The 23,916-nt window shown below is 43.1% G+C and overlaps 1 protein-coding gene across 1 annotated transcript in view; it reads left to right on the top strand.

Moving 5' to 3' along the window:
• The window catches only part of taok3a (TAO kinase 3a), a 61,520-nt gene extending 37,656 nt beyond the window's left edge, over positions 1-23,864 (top strand). Inside the window, exons 10-21 of the mRNA XM_061070928.1 lie at positions 193-286; positions 3,347-3,428; positions 6,355-6,522; positions 7,761-7,958; positions 9,982-10,119; positions 15,639-15,875; positions 17,278-17,406; positions 18,274-18,477; positions 18,990-19,229; positions 19,902-20,114; positions 20,498-20,680; positions 22,491-23,864. Of these exons, the coding sequence (XP_060926911.1) occupies positions 193-286; positions 3,347-3,428; positions 6,355-6,522; positions 7,761-7,958; positions 9,982-10,119; positions 15,639-15,875; positions 17,278-17,406; positions 18,274-18,477; positions 18,990-19,229; positions 19,902-20,114; positions 20,498-20,680; positions 22,491-22,652 (2,048 nt within the window). The 3' untranslated portion in view covers positions 22,653-23,864. The remainder of the gene's footprint in view (positions 1-192; positions 287-3,346; positions 3,429-6,354; positions 6,523-7,760; positions 7,959-9,981; positions 10,120-15,638; positions 15,876-17,277; positions 17,407-18,273; positions 18,478-18,989; positions 19,230-19,901; positions 20,115-20,497; positions 20,681-22,490) is intronic.
• The last annotated feature ends 52 nt before the right edge of the window (positions 23,865-23,916 follow it).

Raw genomic sequence — 23,916 nt, 5'->3', positions numbered from 1 at the left:
CCCCCTGGTTAAAAGTGTAAATATAGATCCATTGAGTCAACAGTTAGACAGACTTGATGCATGAAACAAGTTGACACAGCAAAACTTTAATTTAAAATTTGGCTGATTCAAGCAGATTGTGGTGATGGTGAAACCTTTGGCACTAAATCATCTCTCTTCTCCTTCCTTGTGTTTCTCTGTCTCTTATTTCAGCGGAGCGCAAACCGCCCTTGTTCAACATGAACGCCATGAGTGCCTTATATCACATCGCCCAGAACGACTCTCCCACGCTGCAGTCCAATGAGTGGTGAGTTGAACACACTTCTCAAATATGACAGCTCTATTTTACCCCCCACAAGGCTAAAGAGTTCAGATAAGACCGAGTATTTGGGCCATAGCCAAGGAAATTAAAGAAATTAAAGATATCGAGGATGCAATTAATATATTATGAGAAGTCAGAATTGAGAAGAAAATCATAATATTACAAGAAGAATGTTGTAATATAATAATTTTAAATTCTGTCACCTGAAAGGTAGAACAGAAAAATATAACAAAATGAGTAGAACTAGGAAGTCTGTGAGGTTCCTTCTTCAGAATAGACTCTCTTACAAAACCTTATCTCAGTCTTGATACTTATGATCATGAGGAGCTGATGAGCCCAAATAAGTTTTTCTTATTTGTGAAACCTACACTTAAGTAAAACTGAAGAAGATGATCCACATTCCATATTCTAACGCAGGGTTTCCCCCTATTAAATGACAAGTAGTCTAAAATTACAACTCTAATATGACAATTTCACATCTTTAACTCACAAAATGTTGACCTTGTTCTCAAAACACGGAACGATTTTTTTCACTTTAAGTGGCCCTAAAATAATTTTTATTTTATATGCATGACTCAGTTAGAAATAAATAGTCCAGAATGTGATGACGCTTCAGAGCAGACCTGCTGATTCATTAAATAAAAAAATCCATAAAATGATCAAACTCGTTCATCTTCAATCTAAAAAAAACCCAGTGAAACTGCTGGTACAATATCTCCAGTCAACTGTAAATACTAAAGCTCCGTCCGATCCGGGCTCAATCAGAGTAAAACACATCCCTTTGTTAATCTGCTCGACTTGTGATCCGAGCCACAGGCCTCGTGCAAGGTCGCACTCTTAAGTCTCTTATGTAATTACCTGAGAAGCCTCCGCCACAGAGACACTGTGGAAATACTCTCATCATTCCCGCCGCGCTCACGAGCACGTTGTCATGTTTATCAGCAGCACAACAAAGCAGTGTGATTATTCTAATATTATTCTGTTATTCTTTTTGTTTGCTCTGCTAACTAGGCCGTTCCTCTCTGCTTACACTCTGTGTTCTGGCTGTAATGTGGGAACACAGCCTGCTTTATGCATTACTTTAGACCGCTATCAGCCTCACAGCTCATGACTGTGGATGCTAATAGATTCTCCAGAGACGATCCTTCCAGACATAAAAAAGAAACTTAAAGCAATTTAATTTGGGCCAGCAGGTTTTAAACAGCTCTTTGCCGTCTTGTCTCAGCATCAGCCCATCACACAGTGTCAGAAGAAGCACTTCACTTCAGTCAGGGCCTTAATGAAATTTGACATTTTCAAGTAAGGGGAGATATAATTAATAAACTGATCATGGATTTCTACTGATATAGAATATATCTACAGGACAAAACCAAAAACAGATTTGGTTATTTTTCTTCTGTGTGGTTAATAGTAATAACACAATGGGTGTTCATTGTTGAATGGAGGACTTATTTTAATCAGCTCTAAACAAAAGAGTTACTGGAGCATGAAACGATTTAAACACTCAAACAACAAAGTCACCACAGCTGAGCCATTTGATGATTTATGTTCTCAAATAACAGATAAATACCTTAAGAACACATTTTGCATAATTGCATTGACGACTATGTTTACATAGACACCAATGTTTCCAAAATTAGTCTTAAGATCCTAATTTGAGAATCGCTTATTGTAAATTAAGATTATCAGCATGTCAGTGTCTTGTTCAGACTATTGTCTTAATAAGTTTGATATCAGAATATTTATGTCCATATAAACTTGTCTATAGAACAGTTTACACGTTAATATGCGTTATATAACCTATAGTTATTCTTTATTGTTTTTCCTTGCTGAGCAGAGAATAAGATATTTTTATGAATGTGTAAAGAAGTAGATGAACTAGATTTAAACCCTTCTATCAGTGAAACAGCAAGGGAGTAAATATTCCAGCGTTCCTCTGAGTTGCTGTCGACGCTGCTCACCCACTGCACATGAGGTGTTATTGTCATGGGAGGAAAACAGCACTCGTGAATCACCATATTAACCCCATGTTTGCTGTTCTCACTTTAAATTGTACTTCTTCCATGATGTCATTACTATGCCATCAAAGTGAATGAAAGTCGTGCAAGCAAAATAAAATATTGCAAGAGTGTTCATCTTGTGCCGGGAAGAAGCCGAGTGTTGCTCTCTCCCTGCCTCAGAACAGCCCGGAGGCATCACTGGCCTTCCTGTGTCTTCCACCTCTCAATTAAATCAGGTCTCACTTTCACACTTTACAGGAGAGCACGTACTGTGGGCTCGGAGAAACGAGGCAGGGGGGAAACATTTCGAGTCAGAATTCGCCGCCTGTGACTGTGGTCGGCTTTTTTTGTAAAATTAGCGCTGGTTTCTAGCATCGTGCTGAGGCGAGCGACTGTGTGGGGTGGCGCAGGGGTTGTGGTATTTTTGGAGGAGCTCCAGCGGCCTGAGGCGTTAGCAACATACCGCCAGATGAGACTAGTAGAGACATCGGCTCTGGAGTGTTACCTCACTGCACAGAAAACACAAGGCTGCACTGTAAAGACCCTGACTTCACATACCTTCACTAAAAACACGAGCTGGAGGTTGTGTTGCAGTCACTGACCCCGGAATGGCCCTGGAACACTCATTTTCATGGACAAAATCCTAAATAGCATCATGGGCTGTGTGTGTATGACCCAAAGCAACAACCTGAAACGGTGTGTTACATATACTGTGTTATCGGGATCATATTTTTAGATCTGAGTCAGTGGCACAGTGCTCCACAGCTCCAGTGGCCTATATCTTTTATAGCTCCACATATTTACATAATCTGTATATGGTTCATGTATGGGGCTACGCGGAGGGATTACATGGGATTGTTTTGGTTTAATTAATTGATATGATAAACAAAGCACAACAGAAGATTAATCACCATCACGTTAAAACTAGTCCTTCACAGTGGGAGCAGTCTGTGTGGCTGAACGCAGCCGGTCATTAAACCATCACTGCTGTAATCTCTTTAACCTGTTCTGATCCATAACCTCCATCTCACTCCTCTTCTCACAGGACTGACCCCTTCCGGAGCTTTGTCGACTACTGCCTACTGAAAATTCCTCAGGACAGACCCTCGTCGGGGGAGCTGCTAAGAGTGAGTGGGCTTGCTTTGTAATCCCCGCAGCTGTGACCTCACTTCCTGCCTCAGTCAGTCCCAGAGCCATGCGGATGAGTCACTCCCACCCACCCACGGCTCTCTAATATGCAAACAGATACACAGAGTATTCTTCCAAGCGCAGGAACCCCTGCTGTGAACTGCCTTTTCTGATTTTATTCCTTTTTTGTCCCCCATTTGTCGTAGCGCTGTCTCTTGTGTAGCTTCAATCCTTCAGGGCTCCGTAGAGCTTGTGTGTTCGCTGCTTTCACATCAGCACTTTGATCAGTGCACAACTGAGCTTTTAAATGGTTTGTCTATCCATCATTTAGCCAGTTACTCACTCAATTGCATGACAGGATAAATAAAAAATTAGAACTAAGGTGGCGTCAAATGAACATTAAACATAATAAAAACCAAACTAAATAATATTTCTGAAGCCTAGAATTTGGATAATAATCATTATTATTATCGTCTTTTTTTAGACTTTGTAAGACCCCAAGAAATACCTCAAACACAAACCACAATGAACATTCCCCTGTACCTGACCAGCAGCTTTCACACCTGCCTCACCTTCGGAGGGTGTGAGCTTTTTAAGCATTTTCAGTAAAGGCAGTTAAACCCGAGGGTCTGGACTGTCATCGGGATACGATCGACATTTAGACCCCTGACCCAAATCCAGTCTGAAAAACCATTAAAGAAGGATAAGTAGTGACCAGACCAAATCAGTGACAAAGGGGCTGCTTTATATTGAAGGGCTTTTTTGGGGGGGCTGTGGTGTAGCCTGTGATTAATTCCCCATTTTCACTTCTCAGACACACACATACACACACACACACACACACAGACACACACGCCCCTCCAAGCTCTTAACAGGGGAAATCAGGTCACTAATCTGTGGCCTTGAGATATCACTGCTCTGGCTTCAGGTTAAACACACTCCCTGTGTACCTCGTTCGGAGTAATGCTCATTATATGAATAATGAAATAATAACCACTCAGTGGCCTCCTCCCATAAGAACTCATCGTTAATGTGAAAATTACTATCTTCAACAGCTAAAAATAGCTCTGGGTGATGATTCTATAAATTAAACACCAAAGCACATATAGTCTCAGTGTATAAACCACAGAGGACCAGAGCTTGTGTTCAAATGGATCATTTTATCAAGTCAAGATAAACCTACAATTTCATAATCTGGATTTTAGGCCTGAAAAAGTCTCAAATGTAAAATATAAATAATGTAAATATAACGTCATAGGTCTTAAATACATTATTAATTATGTCCGTGTTCATTCATGATCACGTTTCATTGTGGTCTCGTTTTGGGACGTCGATACCACGGCTCCACGACCTCTACTGTGCAGACTGGACATGTGCAGGAGGGCAGCGTTTGTATTCAGTATATTTTAGCTTTATCTCCGTACAGTGGGAGAAGGTGGAGACTCGTTCTGACTTGTTTAAACCTGCAGAAACTCTGAGTTAATGATAAGTGATAAAAAATTATTTAGGATCATAATTTGCCGATCCTCTACAAAGTAAATCTGGTAGAAGAGGCCGGCGACGCTGCACACAGAACATCGTGTCATGTCCCTTCTTCTCAGCACCTCCCTCATAATGAGGAAGAATCCTGGAGATCACTTACGCTGGCTGATGGGTCGGGGGTGGCCGAGCGCACCCACACTCCATCCGTCAGAAAACGGGACAAATCACTCTCATCTCTATTTTCAGAGCAGTGATGTCATCCCCCCCGTGTCCTGACTAACCCATTACACCAGCATCTGTCACATGGAAGAGGAAGGTGTGCAGAGGGAAAGAGAGAGAGGGAGATGGACCTAAATTGTGTTATTTTTTCTCACATCTCGTCATATATTTATATTTTAGTCTGACGTTGCAAACATTTTTAGCCATTTGAGCCGAGCGCACAATCATTTATGAATGAGAGTGACTAAGAGGAGGTGTGAGTGTGTGGTGGAGTGGGCAGAGGAGCCGGGCAGAGAACAAGTTGTGTTTTTGGTTTATTTTCATTTTGCATTTCCAGTACAGTAAATTGTCCCGAACCCACCAGCCCTGTGTGTCCCCCCCCCCACACACACACACACACTCTCACCTGATTGTGTAACAGGTTGAATAATTTCATAAATACACAAATTACACCTTCATCGAACTACAGACGAATCTAAATGAGTCCCCACTCACTGTAGTGGAAAGGATGATTCTATAATAACCCTTCAATACATATTTACATAATTGTAGACCTAAAAGCCTCTCATTATCATCATATTCTTAAACAGTTGTTTCTGTGGATTGCTATAATTTAATTAAAGCCGTCATTAATGCAGAGGCAAATACAGAGAAGACATTAGTCACTGGAAAGAATTGGATCAGGAGTATTGAGAAAATCGATTTTTTTATGAACAGTCTTTCACAGGAAGATGTGAGTCCCAGGATCAGCTGAGCAACCTGCAGGCGCCCTCTAGTGACAGGCACAGTCGTGCTGTTTATTGAAATGAATGGATGAAACAAGTTGTAAAAATATGTAAAATATGATCTCCTTCAAACACATTTTATATCTATTTTGATCTTCAAACTGCGCTGTAAATCACAGTTTTTCATATTTGCTGAGAAGTAACTAATCGTATTCGATCTAATCCAGCAAACACCATCTTCTTGTTTTACTTTAATGTTTATTATTTACTATTGATATTTTGATTACTAGATACATTTCTGTGAACTGTAACATGAAGTCTGTAGTAAATAATTTAAGACAAAAAAATGTTATCATATGTCGACTGACCTTACTACGTAACTTTAAAGAGATCAGAGTACAGTGTAAGACAAAAACAAGTGTTTCCTCCTTCTATCCTCTTCTAATTAACTTAAGAACCAAATTACTAATTGACGCTCTCCTTCTCTTTCTCTATCCAGCATGATTTTGTGCGTCGGGAGCGGTCGCCACGCATTCTCCTCGAACTCATCCAGAGGACCAAGGACGCCGTGCGTGAGCTGGACAACCTGCAGTACCGCAAGATGAAGAAGATCCTCTACCAGGAGAAGCACAACGGGCTGATGGGATCGAGCCAGGAGGAGGAGGAGGTGGGAGGAAGAGGGACACGGGGGATTGTTGATTAGACAGTGTATATAAAATTTAAAAAACAGATAGACTTATTTCCCTGAAATTGGTGGTAGTATGTGGTGCATGTCAGAGAAGAACCCATCACCTTTTGATGGGGATCCAGGATCACTATCTTTAACAAGATAGGATGTTTTAAACATTTTGATGATGATTAAATCTGAACGAAGCAGCGACCAGTGCTCTGTAGCAGCGGCGGCTGAGACTCATCAACGAGAGTGACCTTGTCAATCACAACAACAGCACATTCACAACAACAACAACATCAACAACAACAGATCCTCCAGTTCAGTTTCTGTGCAGCAGCTGGTTTTTATGTCTGCAGGTCACTTTTACAGTTTCAGGGAAAAAAGATGCAACCGCACGAACACAGGTCGGAGAAGCTGCACATTTATTCTTAGAAATGGACTGAAACATTTAACAGAATTTTTGGATCACACGTTTTTCCCAGTGGATTGATCGTCTAATCCTTTTCCACTGCAGCCCATCAGTGTCTTATTCTAATTTAAGCACAGAATTGCTCTGCAGTGAGAGACTGATTTCACTTGATCTGAGTCAACAGTGCAGGATTATCTTGCATCCTACAGAGGAGCCGGGACTCTCTGTACAGAGGGAGAGGACAGGTGTCTTTGTCCGAGCGGATGTTGTAGAAGCCTTTCTTCTGCAGCTGCCGCAGCCTGACGTCGGGTTGAAATGCCCGTTAGTTGACCTGGTCTGAGGCAGCATGAACCGGCACGGGCAGCCAGCAGCCACAAGTCCTGTCATCCTACACCACGTGATGCAATCCAGAGCAGCCACCAGACCTCAGTGCAACGAGACACCCCTGAACACTGCACTGTATAAAACCCTGCAGTCCCAAAGCGTTCTGCTTTTAGGAGAGGGTGCAGTGGAAAGATTGATTATAGCCTCCTGATCTACAACTCTCTTCCTGGAGACTTGAAGACTGCGCTGCTCTTTAAAGCTATGCAGTTAGAATTCGCTTTATGTATCATGATGATCACAGACTGATACCATGAAATGATACAAGCATCCGAAGAGTTAGGGTAGAACACAAATAAGCATAGTTTTGAATCAATCCTGAGGTTGTTGGTTATAATGAAAGACACAAGTGCATATTTTCATCTGTGCAACATTCCATGACTCTTGAGTGCTCGTTTGTGGAACCACTTCTTCATGCATGTGTGTGGACGGTCCCCTGCAGGACAGTGAGGCGGCCAGCTGTAAGATGAACAGCCTGGGCAGCAACCACTCCATCCCCAGCACCTCGGTCAGCACAGGCAGCCAGAGCAGCAGCGTGAACAGCATGCAGGAGGTGCTGGACGACAGCTGCTCCGACATGACCATGATGCACCCCCAGGACTACGGCAGCACCCTGGACTCCTCGCCGCACACCAAAAAGGTAAAGGTCGTGTGAGAGGGAAGTGGATGAGGGATTAAAAGTCAAAAACACAAACCAAACTGGAGTCACAACCTGAAAACCAGTGAGAGAAGTTCTCAGTCGATCCCAAAATCTTCTGTCTGAGCAGATGAGCTCAGGAACCCCTTCAGCGAAACCATGTCATGGCCAATATATTTTTATCCCCTTTGCTGATATCTCCTGATGCTGGTAACAAGTCTGATTTCCTTATAGTGGATCTAAAAAAGGATTATTATTATTATATTCCCACATTATCGTATTCTAAACTCCTCATTCTACTGATTTCCATTCTGTTTTTTTGAATTCCCTTTGATAAAGAATAAGACAAATACAGTAAATTGATTATAAACAAGAGCAACTTCTTCTTATTTGATGTGGTCAAGTATCTTCAGAGCAAGATGTGTCTAGTTTTGAACCTGAGGGCGAGACAGAGTCGTCCTGTGTGGAGTTTGCATGTTCTCCTCATATGTGGGAACTCAAGCTTCCTCCCACAGTCCAGAGACTTGTTGTCAGATACACTGTAGACTCTAAATTGCCAGTAAGTGTGTTTGTCTCTGTTCATCGACCCTGGCCACCATAATGTAACCTTGTAGCCAACTAGTATAGATAGTGGATGGATGGAAGTAGTATTCTTGTGGTACTCTTCCATGTACTTCTATTTGTAAAAATCGTAATCCTCAGTTAAACCCAACGCCACTTTCTTTATGTGGTAATGACAAACGACACACTGCTTCGTTGAAAACATCCTCTGGGTTTTTTCTCACTGTTTTCACGAGTGTGTGTGTAATCCCCTCCCCCCGGAAACCATGGAAACCATCGACATAGTCCTCACTGTTTGGCAGACTGCTTCAAGTTCATCACAGACACTGTTCACACTCCAAGAACAAAGGCTGTGTACACATGTCGACAAGCAACACACACACACACACGTGCTCTTACAACTCACACACACACAGTCACACGTTACACACAGGTCAACACAATGCCTAACATTCTCATTGAATACCACATACGACTGAAAGATTTGTGAAGAGAGGGCTGTCGCTGCTCCGTCATTCTCTTTCTTCATCTGCTCTCTGAGATTTGACAGTGTGTGAATACGCACAGACAGTCGGTGTGTTGTTTCAAGTTCAGGGGGCTGAACTGAGAACAAATGAAAGTGACACATATTGTTGTGAGACGCTGATGAAGATCCCGTCTCACATGAATCAACTCTCGGGTCCCAGGTTCCGGAAAACGTCTGTTTTTGAATTCGAGCTGTGGGGGGGGGGGGTCTAGTCTAGACTTTTCATCGTGTTTTGAAAGGTTCGAATTGACACAGTTTCAGCAACGGCTGATGATTCCTTTTGATAATTAGATGTCGTGTGATTAAACATTAATGGGAAATTTTGTTATTTAAAGAGTTTTACTAATGCGGAGTTCAAAGGAGACGTTTGATGATTTTTCATTTGTTTTGAATGTCAAAGTTTTTGAAAGATTAAAAAAGCCAGAAGTCTGTGAGTCACATGAAACACCTCGTCATTCAAACCACTGTGATGTCACATGTCATCACACTAACCCACATTTGCATTATGCACAGCTGACAGCTAGTCTGGTTCGCCTCCTAACAAAGCTCGGTAAGGCAAGAGCTGAGGCCTGAAAAGAAGAGCTGCAGCAGTATGTGGACAGTGATGGGTTTTCTGAACATTCGAGCGTGTAAACCTTTTCAAGTCATAACACAAATTATGAATATGACCATAATATGGCTCATTTAAACATAATGTGTTACAATTCTACTAGGACCCATGTTGTGTATTTTGTCGACTTGCTCTTACATTAACAAAATGAATCCAACGATTCAAACTCTGAAATCCACAAGTTTAAATGTTGGTCATCTTTAAATTTTGACATATCAGCTCAACCTTATCACCTTAGTCCGTCTCTTCTATAACTTCCCAGGGAAACAATGTATGACTTGTTCACCTCAGTCTCATTAAAAGAAGAAAACTCTGTGACTTCTCCTCAGGACCATCAGTACAACTGGGACGATGGGCTCCACAGAGACCACCGACCAGAGCTGAGGCCGGCCTCCTCCGACAAGAGCAGTCAGGCTCAGAACTACAAGAACCAGAGCCGCTTCGCCACCATCAAATCTGCCTCTCTGGTGAGTTTAGCAAAACGTGCTTTATGTGCCTAAGAGGTCATTTTCTTCACCTGGACAAAGTGTGTTGTTTGGAGAAAATCAAAAAATCAACATCTCACCGATGTTGTGTTTACACTGCAGCAGTACACAAGATCATAGATGAGGAATTGTTTTGTTTCTGTCACTGATTGTGAAGGACGTGGACTTTGAGTGTGACGTCGCTGGGAAAAATGTGTTCTTGTCACGTTGTTTAGCAGATCTGTCTTTTCCTTGTTCCTTCCTCTCTGCTTCTTCTTTCACCAACTCTCTGATGTTTACTCTTTGTTTTCTGTACTTTTGATCATTATTTTTCTTTCGTCTCCATCTATATTTTGGTCTTCACCTCTCTCCGGCTCCACAATTAACCATTTCTCCTCCTCGTCCCTGTTATTCACCTCACTCTTTTTCTTTTTCCTCCTCTTGTACTATGCTTCACATTACTTCTCCTCCCCGTCCTCCCCCTCCTGCTCTTGATAAACCAACGGTCTCAGATATTCTCAGTTGAAGGGGGTGGGCTTTTCTCTCTCTCCTTCTTTCTATGTCTCCCTCCCTGTCTGTTGTCATGGAAACCAGCTCTAGTAACTAGTAAGTAGTCGCGGTGTTGTGTGTAAGTGTATGAGAGTGTGTTTGTGTGTGTGTGTGTGTGTTTACCCATCCATGACCTAGTGGTTTTATTTTTTAGTCTCGTCTGTTGTCAGATGTTAAACCAGACCACACAAGCAAGGCAGTGTGTATGTGTGGTTGTGTGTGTGTCCTTGACCAGCACGTGAACCACTGATAGATCAGGGGCTGTGTGTGTATTATTCACCCACCACTGGAGATTTATTGTGTTTATAGTTATATTACAGTTGTAGCGTCTCATAACTTTAAAACAGACATTGATAGGATGTGTATGATTCCTTCTGGCCGTTCTACATTCCCAGTGAACATCAACGCTGGAGCCACTAAAGTATGAGGGTTGAAAATAGAAACATATCATCAAATTCCAGGGTCAGAATCCACGCTGAAACATTTCTTAGTGATATACGGTTCCTCTCTTTGCTGTTTTACTTTTCCTTCTGTGGGGACCTCACCAAAAAAGTATAAAATAAGGTCATTACTCTGTCAAGCATTTGTTTCAGTGGCCCCTCGGGAGGAAACACTGTCTCAGTTTTATCTCCAGAAGCTTCCACACTCTGGTTTCCCAACCTTTCTTGACTTGTGACCCTTTAAAATGAGGCAGTGTCTTGACTCCATGTAAGTCGACCAGTCAAAGTGATTAACCTTCTTGTGTAATATAAATGTTTTTCTCCCGGTGAGTCATGTTCGAGTTCGTGAATGAGCAAGAGATTCAGGAGCTCATGCTTCACTTGCACGATGTGAAGAAAGAATCGCTGTCCCAACATGCTAAAAACAAAAAGTACACAAATGTTCATGGCTATGTGAGCACCAATGCCTGGAAGTTCAATTTCCACCATAACGTCACACAGGAGAAGGTGCAGTCACCTGGGTGTCATGTTTCCATCACAGCCAATCAGAGCTGGAGCCTCGTCTGCCGGAGTCATCTGACCGGGGAGTGAATGTGGATTGTACCCTATAAAAGGCAAAAGCCAGATGTTAGTGGGTTTTGTGATCAGTGGAAAAGCAGCTATAGGTTGTAGATTAATGACCTTTTCCACACTTCCTCCCACTATATAGAAATGAAGCCAAAAACTATTGAAAACCAACACCGCCATCTTGCGCCAAAGTCATGATTTACAGCTAAGACTGACCCTCAAATGACGTTTAAAGTGCAAGTTGGCGACGTCTGTATCCGGGATACTTGGGCTTTATTTAAGTTCAACAGTAGTGACCCGTTGTAATGGGTTACAGGAGAAGCCTTAAGTTTAAAGAAATGTTTTCCTATAAGCACATAAGAAAAGCGATTACATCCTGTGACATCTACTCACATTACAATGAAAAAGGAAAAATACAATTCCTCTTTCTCCTGAGATCTTACGTTTTCCATCACTCATTTGTTTAAGAATCACTTTAATATCACAGAAGCGTTGTCAGAATGCTGCAGAGCTCTAACCCACCCAGTCCTGTTTTAAAATTGTTTGGTTCATTGTAATTTGCTGTGGATTAAATTCAATTTAGAATCTGAGCAGCCGAGGTGGCACACACTGTGTCGGCAGCTCTGTGTAACTGAAGTCTTGAGGAGAGACAGCATCATGTAAACCACAGCGTGCGATTGTGCTGGTCCTGCCCGCCGGCGCTGAAAAAGATGACATCATGTTTTTTTTTTCCTGAGCGCAGACGTACTCAGATTGGCCTCAACTCGCTGAGACTGGAATCAGCAGGTAGACAAAGAGAGAGGGAGAGAGAGGAGCGGGGGGTCCAGATGGTGAGGGGTGATGGAGAGATGAAGATGGAGAACAGGAAGAGAGAGAGGAAGAGAGAGAGAGAGACAGATCATGAACGAGAAGAACGGAATTTAAAGAAAAAGGAAATAATGAAAAACCTGCAAGTAATAAGATGCATCCTCACAAGGGAAAGTGATTTGAGAGCGAAAAGTGTGCTCGTGTTTTCAAGACAAAGGAGGAAATCAAGGTGATGGAGGGAGATTCAAAGACATTAGAGCGGGAATGAAATGAAAGAGCGTCACAGCAGGAGGAGGAAAGAGGAGGAGGAGGATACAGACGAGATATCAGAGAAGAGAAAGACAGATAAACAAACGGGTAGAAAAAAAGAGCAGCACAGATTGAAATCTGGACAAGATGGACAAGACAAAAAGAGGGTGAAAGGATTTGATACCCAGAGGTGACATGATGCAGAGAGTCTGATATAACGTGAAGAAAGAAAAGAAATGTTCAGGAGAAAAGGAGAAGAGATAAAAGATGAGGGTGAGAAAGTGCAAACTAAGGAGATATAATCGAGGCAGATGTAAATGAAGGACGAGAAGGGAGAAAATACAAAAAAAAAACGAGAAGGAGAATGAATGTGAGGCGCGAGTGGAGTGAGAGGGGGGGGCAGGGGTTATTATAGGTCAGATGAAGTAACTGACTGAAGCTTGAGGTGGCACAAGAGACAACAGTGTTATTAAACACTCTTCTTCCCCATCAGCTTTAAACCCATAACAATATATTTTAATGGAGTTTAGCAGAAAATGGATTAAAAGACTTCCTGCAGGTAGATGTCAGAGCTTGTGGTTAAACCAGATGCACAGTTTTTGCGTTTGCCTCCCTCCTGAGCTGATACATGAGAATATGAAGTTTGTCTATGTACAGGAAAACAGGGCAATAAATGAGGGTCTGTGGAGGTTTTTTACTTCCCTCCTTCAGCCAGACGACTTCACCATATGTTACTATACATCTGTACTAACATTCAACGTGCAGACAGTTCTTCTTTTTCTGTCTGGTGCCTGACAAACAGCCAGAAACACTGGACCTAACTTCATGTAATGAGGAAGGACATTAGTGAAATATTGTTTTCATATTTGTCTGTTTGTTAGTTAGTTAGTTTGCAGGATTGTGTTTAATCTTTGGGATGGATTCCCACAAACCTTGGTAGAAGGAAGTGCTATAGGTGAGGAAAGAACCAATTAAATGTTGGTGTGGATCTGGATCAAGGGGAAGATCCTGGAATACTTTTTTTTCTTTCATATTGCAAGATTGGGTATTTTTCAACATTATTTCTGAGGGAATAATTCATGGATCCTGATGAAAAGAAAGACATGTTTAGGCGAGTGATATTTATGAGTGAGTGAAATCTGGTGAACATCCAAACACAAATCCGGATCTAGTGCATTTCAATGTGGTTTCATGAGGAGACCGTTGGGCCTTGGCGGAGGTTTGAGCTCTGGTGTCCTTCCAGTTCAACTCGTGTTTTTATCTTCTGGTTTAGAACAATTCCAGTGTCCTGCAGAGCTTCTTCCACTTCTCCTCCAAATTCTGTCAGGGTTGAAAACCTTCAAACTCAAAATAAATGCCCCTATTCATTTAGAAAAGCCCTTTAGCAGCACAAATATAGTTACCCATGTGTTGCCACAATCAGCACATTTCTTCTATTCAGCAAATCACGTCCTCTCAGTGCAACACAAAGGTAATTTAAGACAGACCTCCTCAAACTGCTAATTCAGCAACACAACCTAGTTCAGCTGTGAAATTCCCACTGGAACCTTCACCTTTCGCCTCCATGCTGCCCCTCCACTCCATCTGAATATGATCTCCTCTGCAGGGCCTGAGCCTTGTGTGAAAGAGGCCATCACATGACGTGACTTGGTCCTTTGTGGCCGCGTGCAGGGTGGCAGCGGAGCAAGTGCCTGGGATTGGGAGCAGCAGTATTACAGTAAGGGTATTGATTCAGCACAGATTACGGAGCGGAGCTCGAACCTCCATCTATTTCCACCTCTTCCCTCTAGATTCCCCTCTTACTTTATTTCTCATTATTTCAATTTTCTTACCTTCTAACTCCTATAGTCATTCTCCATCTGCTGCTTCTCCTTTGCAACCCCCCACCCCCCCTCCCCTTTATCTCTCTGCCTTCTCCCCTCCAACCTCCCCCCTTCAACTTCTCTCACTCCTTCTCAATGAGGTATTCATGTGACCCACCTGCTGTACGCCGCTTAGCGTTTGCCCGACTAAAGAGCCGCTCTGTGCTCTTGTTGGCCTGCGGAGTTGGCCTGCCTCATTCGTAGTTCACACGCCTGCCACTGCCGCTGCGTGCCCAGGGCTCGAACCAAGGAGAGAAGTGAGGGGGGGTCCTCTTCCAGTAAAGGGGTGTGGGGGTGGGGGGGTCTCAGGGTGGCATCGGAGCGGAGACAAGGTTCTGTCAGACGTAGGATGCTGCACAAGGTTCCTGGATGCTGGTGCACTTGGCTAAAGTAGCCATCATGTTTGGCCGGAGGAGTTCAGGTGGAAGTTATGAGAAGATGCGGAGCGAGTATTACTTGGACGTGGAGAATCCTTTCTGTGCTCAGGTCGGTGTGTCGGATGTAGGTTTTTGTAAAAAGAAAAGAGAGAAAAATATGATGTTCCTGTTCAGATATTCAATTTTATCCTTAATTTGGATTTAAATGTGATGATGGAGATGTTCAGTTGTGTTTGTTTATTTCTCATTCCATCTGGGTTGAACACAATCAGTTTCTTGCTTTCCTGATCTGTGCGGTGACTGTGTGTGCGGTGGTCAAATGAAAGAGCTTTTGTTTGGCTCACGGCTAAACGGATTTCAGAGTATTTCTTTTTTAAGTCTTAATTTTTTTTAAATCACTTGTGTAAACTTTTTAAGATTCTCAATGATAACAGCAGCTGATCTGAAATTTATAATTTTTTCAACCCAACTCATCAACCAAAAGACGACCTGGAAAAATTGTTGCTGCATATTTACAATGAGCAGGTGACAGATTGAACATTGGAGTTTTGATTCACCCTGTATTTTAAAACCCTTTAATTTCTTGTGTATGTACAACAACATTGTTTTAAGTCTGTTCCTGAATCAGTTGTCGGTAGCGCTCACATCTCCCAACTCCTCTTCCTCCACAGGTGACCAAGCAGATCCACGAGCATGAGCAGGAGAGCGAGCTGCGGGAGCAGATGTCGGGCTACAAGCGCATGCGGCGGCAGCACCAGAAGCAGCTGATCGCCCTGGAGAACAAGCTGAAGGCCGAGATGGACGAGCACCGGCTCAAGCTGCAGAAGGAGGTGGAGACGCAGGCCAACAACGCCTACATCGAGCTGGAGAAGCTGGCCAAGCGCCACGCCGTGCAGAGCGAGAAGGAGGTGGGCTTTGTCCGAGGGTGGTCGGGGTTATTGCACACGAGCGGACGCACAAGTGCAGTAAACTCTCTAAGTTATTACACAGATGATCACAACGTGCAACAGTTGGCTCGAGGGAGGAAATGTTGCTGTAGTTATTAAGAATCTGTTTCTGGAGCAAGGTTAGTTTGAGATGTTATTGTTCGCTCGGTGAAAGAAGAGTTAAGTTGAGACCTAACACTCTGCTGCCACCCAATGATCGATATGATGAAACACGAGGGCAGAAGTAGGTCAGAAGATGTCACGCTCTGCAAAACAAGCTGTGTATCTCTGTGATTAGCGTGTGGTGTGCCCCCCCGGCCACAGAGATAGTTTATCTGCTAATAAAGACCAGTAAAATAAACCCACAAGGTCACATGTCATAAGTGTGTGTGAGACATCGCTCTGTTACACCAACGGTTTATTACATTCTGGTTAAATCATCTTTTTATTGAATTTCTATTAAAAAAAACTAAAACAATTGCGATCGTACCCGAACCAACCAAACACCTCAAAGCCAGAAGTTTTTAACTGATCGTCGTGTAAATAAACAAGACATGAGCAGTTAAAGGGGCTGCAGCTATTTATAAATATTATTATCATTATATAATTATTACCTCCTCCTTGGTGGAGTTTTGTTTTTTTATAGTTAGCAGGATTAAGCAAAAACTACTGGATGGATTAACACAACGTTTAGTAGAGGGAAGCAGAGTTTCTTCAACGTTGCGATTCCAAAAGCTTCTCAGAGAATTCTGTGTGAATCTTTATGGGAATAGATTCAACATTTTAAAGGTTGAAATCGACGAGTTTGTGCAATTTCATGAGGATTCATATAAACATCTGGATCTAGTGGATTTAAATGTGGATTCATAAGGAATGCAGGGTTCTGTCAGCAGCTCTATGGTAAGAAATTGGGCACAAACCTTTTAATTCTAAAAATATTTAAAAATAGTAATAGAATGTTTAGAATTTCCCTGAGACCAAGGGGACGTCTTCACTAGATTTGTTTTTGTGACCGGGAGTAAAACAAACCTCAATGATATTCTCTTCATAATTATTTAAAACCATAAATCCTCCGCTAAGATATCTTGGAAATATCATATATTTTTTTTTCACTGATTTTTTTTATTTAAAAATAATAATAAACCTTTTTAAACTTATTTAAAAGAAAACAATTAATCAGGAAAATAAACAGGAAATAAATTCAGAATGAAAAAAAAAATTAGCTTCTCACGTTTGGTATTTTTTCCTGAAAATCATTGAAATCATATTATTTATATGTATCTTGATATATACAGTAAATTTTTGCTTGTATAAAAAAATATATAAAATTTGAGCTAACTGCTCCTCGCCCATGTTCTCCCTGTCCCCCCCCCCCTCCCCCCAGATGAAGACGGCGTTGGCGGATGAGAAGAAGTTCCAGCAGCAGATCGTGGCCCAACAGAAGAAGGAGCTGACCACTTTCCTGGATAATCAGAAGAAGCAGTACAAACTCTGCAAGGAGAAGATAAAGGAGGTGCCCCACGTTCTGCTCTTTTCTTTTTTTTCATCCTTTTGTGCGTTTCTCCCTCGTGTGTGACACACGGTCCAGTTGAATCAGCCCTCCTCCACACAAACATTCACATTCACTACCTCCAAAGTGGTCTTTTAGAAAGTTGTGTTGAGTCACACTGCCCACTCACCGTGTACCTACACATGTATATACACACAAATGAGGAAAACCCACAAATCCATACGAACAGAGCAGCGTTTATGTGCCTCCGCAGCCTTGAAACCGAGTCCAGATGATACTCCTGTGGGCCGCGAGTGTGATGCACTGTGTTTTCAGTTAGGAGATAAGTGACCAAAATTAGGTCAGCGCCGTTAAAAGAAAGCGTCTCTGGCAGGGAGAGATATTTCCCACCAACTGAGGGCTGTAACGGAATTAGACACCACAGAGAGCGAGGATCAGGCTCGTGTGTTAAGTGTATTAGCGCGAGTTGTAGATTACCTTAAAGCCCATGAAAGAGAAAGAGAACTCATACAGAGGAGGGAGAGATTCGGCTGAATTGATGGCGCTTTTCAACCATATGAAAGTCAGCTGTGGTTCATGACAGAAGGTCAGCTGGAGTTTGGCATAAGCTCCACAAACACACGATAATGTTGACGTGCACGGAGGCTTTTTATTCCACATTCAGATCATGTAGAATATGTAATATAATAGTAAAGAAAATCAGCTTTTCACACATTCACTGGTTTTAACTAATCCTCAAATTAGTTCCTCATACAGTGCCCAAAATTTAAATTTCAGATAAATTACCCACCCAACATGTCGAATAAATCTCGTACAGATTCCCATCATTCATTGTCCTTTATCTGTGTGTGAACTTCCACCTCTTCTCAGGAGATGAACGAGGACCACAGCACACCGAAGAAGGAGAAGCAGGAGCGCCTGTCAAAGCACAAGGAGAACATGCAGCACTCCCAGGCCGAGGAGGAGGCGCAGCTCCTGGGCCAGCAGAGGGTTTTCTACGACAGGAACTGTCGCGCCTTCAGACGCAAAGTCATGATCAAGAGGCACGACTTGGAGCAGGAGCAGATCCGAGAGGTGGGAAGAACAGATATATATGAATTTATTAAATTAATCGTTAAATTCAAGATGCAAGTTCCACCAAAACACTTTCAAAATAAAATCCCTGTTCATTAGTTTTTATTGTTTGTGACAAGGCCCGGAGTAATTCTGAGAAAACGGCAGCGTGTCCTTGATAACTGCAGCCATTGTTCAGATCTGATCAATGAAGCGTTTCCTGTTAACTGTAAGAAGATTATTGGAGTAAAGCGTCGCTGCAATGTCATAATCTGAAAAGCTGTTGTGTAAAGAGTCTTTATGTGGGAAAATACACATTTTACACAAACGTTTTAAATCCCAAATTAATGGAGATTTAACGTGTGATATTTATGGATTTTGTTGATAATGGCAACAAATGTTCTGAGACTGAAACGAACAAAGAAGAAAATTGAATTCTACTGGGGGAAATGATCATTTAAAATAATAATAATCAGTAGCACCTACAGCAAGTCAACCATGCCCCCTCCTCCTCTACGATTCCTGCCTCCTAGGAGCTGAACAAGAAGAAGACCCAGAAGGAGATGGAGCACGCCATGCTGATCCGCCACGACGAGTCCACGCAGGAGCTGGAGCAGAGGCAGCTGAAGACCCTGCAGAAGCTGCGCATGGACCTGATTCTCCTGCAGCACCAGACGGAGCTGGAGAACCAGATCGAGTACAACAACCGGCGCGAGCGTGAACTCCACCGCAAGCACGTGCTGGAGCTCCGGCAGCAGCCCAAGAACCTCAAAGTGAGTCCACGCAGAGAAAGTCTTCACTGCAGGATCTTTAACGTGTGGTTGGTTATCGTCTTAAAGACAGAGGGGCTTGAAAAACAAACCAAAACCTTTTCAGATCCATTTTCACAAAGATGTTCTTGTCTTTTAGAATATAAATTGGGTCGTGTTTGACAGTGATGAAACGTGGATGTAACAAATTTATTTGAAAAATAGAGTGGCACTCAGCCAAGGCCAAACAGTTCCCTAGAATTCAGTCAAGCTGCACCAGATTTCACACACTCACAAATATCCCTCCCCTTAATATGTCTTGATTGTTTTCATGAAGAATCTCTGAGATTCATAACAATATGGACAAATCTCGCACTGATTAAAAGGTGAGAATTAATTCCTGGATCTGCCCCCTAAATCGAATCTGCTACAAAGCTGAAACACAATCCTTTCACCAAGTTTCAATAATATCCGTTCAGTTGTTTTGTGTAAACCTGCTGACTAAGACAAACGCAATGAAACATAACTTCCTTGGTGGTCATTTTGATAAAACAAAGACTTGAACTGGGGTTTAACCTTTAGCAGCAGAATTCTGAAGGTTTATCTCAACAAACTATAATGAAGACAAACAATCAAAACCGTTGACTCCAAACCTGATCAGCACCTTCTCTCTTTTGTCTGTCCTCTCTCCTTCAGGCTCTGGAGCTGCAGATCAAGAAGCAGTTCCAGGACACGTGTAAGGTGCAGACCAAGCAGTACAAGGCCCTGCGCCACCACCAGATGGAGATCACGCCCAAGGCCGACCACAAGACGGTGCTCAAGGCCCTGAAGGAGGAGCAGACACGCAAGCTGGCCATCCTGGCCGAGCAGTACGAGCAGAGCATCAACGAGATGATGGCCTCGCAGGCGGTGAGTCCAGAGAAGTTCACGTGGTCGTTGTTCAATCATCGATAATGAGCTCTTATTAAAGCACGATGGTATATTTCAAAGTTAAGATCTTTGAAGGAGATTCTCTCTCCACCAGTTGCTAATTCTTGTCCTCAAATCTTATATTGTTCTCTTTTCTCATCCCTTGTCCCACCCTAATTTACAATCTCACTTCATCCCGTCCTCCTCATCTCCTTCTCCCTTCTGTCCCTGTTGCCCTTCCATCTTCTTCCATCTTCTTCATCCATTCTATCCATTATCTCCATCTCTATTCCTCTTCTCTCTCTCCTCCTATGTGTCTTATCCATGAACTCCTCCACCCTCCCTCCCTCCCCCCTGTCGTGGTCCGGGTCGGCCGTGGTCAGCTGCGTCTGGACGAGGCCCAGGAAGCCGAGTGCCAGGCCCTGAGGCAGCAGCTGCAGCAGGAGATGGAGCTGCTCAACGCCTACCAGAGCAAGATCAAGATGCAGACCGAGGCGCAGCACGAGCGCGAGCAGCAGAAGCTGGAGCAGAAGGTGTCGCTGCGCCGGGCTCACCTGGAACAAAAGGTGCCAAACTAAACAACCCCAACACGTTTGACACACTCGTAACATTTCTCTGAGCCTTTCAGTTGATTGGTCCTTCACGGTGGCCCAGGACATGTTGGCATGGGCACTAACACAATGTGACCAAGGTCTGAATGTGTCTGAATATGTCTCGGGTACGTTCATACGTATACATCCAATTAAAAGGACAAAAAGGAAAGTAACCTCATCCTCAACCTCGAGAAGACATGAAAGAACATAAACACACATTTTACGAAGGTACATCACAAACAGGATGTAAACAAACCCTTTAAAGTCTGAAGCATCTGAGACTGTAGACAGATGAAAACAACAAATACAAACATCTGTTTTTTCAGAGGTTGCCTTGACGTGTTGAGTAAACGGCTCCTGATTTACGTTTGCTTCCACCTCAGCAGCTCTGCCATGGAAGTCGAACCCAGACAGACATTCACCAGTTCACACAGATTTCCGTCTCCACAGGTGGCGATGACAGTGGCGTGGCGTCCTGCAGGGAGCAGGCGTCTCTCCTTCACTCTCTCTACGCCACCGCATCGTTCTATTATTACAACACCTCTGTCGGCTCCTGTTTGTAAAAACACACCCTGAGGTTGTTGTTTGTCTGAAATCCCTCAATAGCAGATATTTCTGTTGCTTTTACATTCTCCTAAATCAGATTAGCTCTGACATCTGCAGCCGTGTTACAAGCTGACAACTAACTTTGTAACCCCCCCCCCACACACACACACACACACACACACTGACCGACGTCATCGACACAGTCTAGTAGACAGCGCTCCGACAACAAAGACACATTTGAAATGCTGCCTGGATCCAGTTCTGCAGGGTCCAGTGTGGTCTGCGCCAGTGGCGGTGCTGTGTCGCCCTCTCCTGGCCGCGTGCAGCCCTGCGCTGTGGGGACCGGCATGATGTCATGGTTTTAGAAGCACTATTGTCCTCTGGTTCGGTTCATGGTCAGAGTCTGGAGTTTTCTGTGCATGCTCAGTAAGTCGCTCAGATTGCCGTACTGCGCCATGCAGGGCTTTGTCTGCACCTGGTTCTGTGTGTGTGTGTGTTTGTGTGTCGAGCTGACGTGTGAGTCTTAAAAATGAAGCAGACACAAAACAACTTGTGCCACCGAAACCTGATTAATAAAACCTAACCCACTCACACGTTTACAGTATGAGAGAGAGCTCATCAAAGTTTGCAGCCGCGACGTCACTGAGTGAAGAAGACGAACGACTGAATCATGAAAACACAAAAACACAAGGAGCCTGTGGTAAATAGAGATTTACAGTGAAGAGCTGCTGGTTCGAACCCAATGTTGATCAGTGGGGTATCGAGCTGTGTTTCTCCTGGAGAGTGATTCTCTTTGTTTAGTTTCCCTCTGGCAAGAAAGAAGAAATGAGTCCGGTAGTAATCTCTGTGTTGATGTTATTACTGAAGCATCTCTCCTCTCCTCTGTGGGGATAAAAGATGCACAGCAGCGTCTTCTCATTTGTTTTCTGATTCCTATTATTCATATTCTTATGAACAGGAATAAAGATATAAAGGCTAAAGGCTTTATAAATGTTGAATCTGTCCTTTCTCACCACAAGAAAACCAAGCTCCTCTAAAACCCACGTTACCGTTCACACCAAACACGATGGTTGTATTGTTATTTTTGAGAATAGCTGCATTCTATTTATTTGTACATGTTCTTCAGGGACATGAATAGAGCAGAGTCAACTGCTCGTCAAATTGTCTTCTGAATAATTGAATAGTAATTTTTCTTCTCTGCTCTGACACTAAATCGTGTGCATGTGTTTCCGTGCAGATTGAAGAGGAGCTGGTTTCCCTTCAGAAGGAGCGAACCGACCGGATCAAGCACCTGCTGGAGCGGCAGGAGCGGGAGATCGACAGCTTCGACATGGAGAGCATGCGGCTCGGCTTCGGAAACCTGGGCACCCTGGACTTTCCCAAGGACGACTACAGATGAGGAGCTGCTGCTGCTGCTGCTGCTGCTGCTGCTGCTGCTGCTGCTGTCGTCGTCTGTCCTCGCCCCCCCCGGGCGTCCGTCTGCCTCTCTCTCCTCCTCTGACCCGACTGTGCAGGTGTTCACTGCTGCTGACGTCCTTACACACACACACACAACAACAACAAAAAAACGATCCTGTGTGTGTGTGTCCAGTGGCCGGTTGACAGCCACCACCTTAACCCCCACCCTCCCCACCTCGTCTCTCGTCATGTCACAAGATGACAAAAAAAGAAAAAAAAAATGCTGGATAACGTCCTGTAGTTGTCATGATTTTGTACGAACAACGATAACGTAGTCACGGTGTTTTTCCTGTTTCTTGTGCAATGTGGAAGACGAGAGAAGGAGGGAGAGAAGAACAAGGACGAATGAAACGGCTCCACAAACACCCGGTTCTTTAGAGGTAATCGATTGTTGTCGTGCGTTTTTGTCGTTTTTTGGTCTCGAGCGGTGCAAAAAAACACAAACCTGTTCAAAGCGATAAATCAAACTTCCACAGTCGTTCTCCTGCACTGCTTCTTTCAACACTTTTTTCTATCCTCGACTCATCAGGACATTTTTATGACAAATTTGAATAATTTGATACGAATATCACAACGTTGATAAGTACACGTTTAACGATAATGATAATAATTCATGTGACTCCTGCGGTCGATTTGATTACTGAGGGCGAATCATGGTACTCTGTGTTTGTATCGTACTGATTTCTCTGCACTGGCAGCCAATGTGAATAATAATAATGATATTAATAATAAACGTGTCACATGAGCTCCAGCTCCCAGATAGCACAAAGGGCTTCATTGTGGGGGGGCGGGGGTGGACTTGTACTTTGTGTATAGAAGGATCTATGGAGAGCTTTTACTTATTTTCGTATTGTATTTTAACTGTCACTCATATCGAAAAAAACAGAATTTTTAAAGATGCTTTTCCTCCCCCCTTCCTCAGATAGTATTTGAAATTCATTCTATCAATGGGATTATCTTTTTATTTTTATTTTTTTCTGGCTTCTCACGACTTCCGAGCCGTGTGGTTTTTCTTTTTTCTTATCAACCAGACCAGTATGACGCTTTATTGTTGCATGCACTTTAATTTTTTTTTTCCAGGTTAAAAAGAAAGCATGAATCTGTCAGAGCTTTTAATTATATTTGTAAATAAAGTGCTCATCACACAAGCTGACGACGTGGTGCAAGTTGTCCATTCTGTAAAATAGAAGTTTTCATGTTTTTTA

This window comes from Limanda limanda, chromosome 5 (assembly GCF_963576545.1).
Source record: "Limanda limanda chromosome 5, fLimLim1.1, whole genome shotgun sequence".
NCBI classification, from domain to species: Eukaryota; Metazoa; Chordata; class Actinopteri; order Pleuronectiformes; family Pleuronectidae; genus Limanda; species Limanda limanda.
This window is presented reverse-complemented; position numbering and strand designations above follow the sequence as displayed.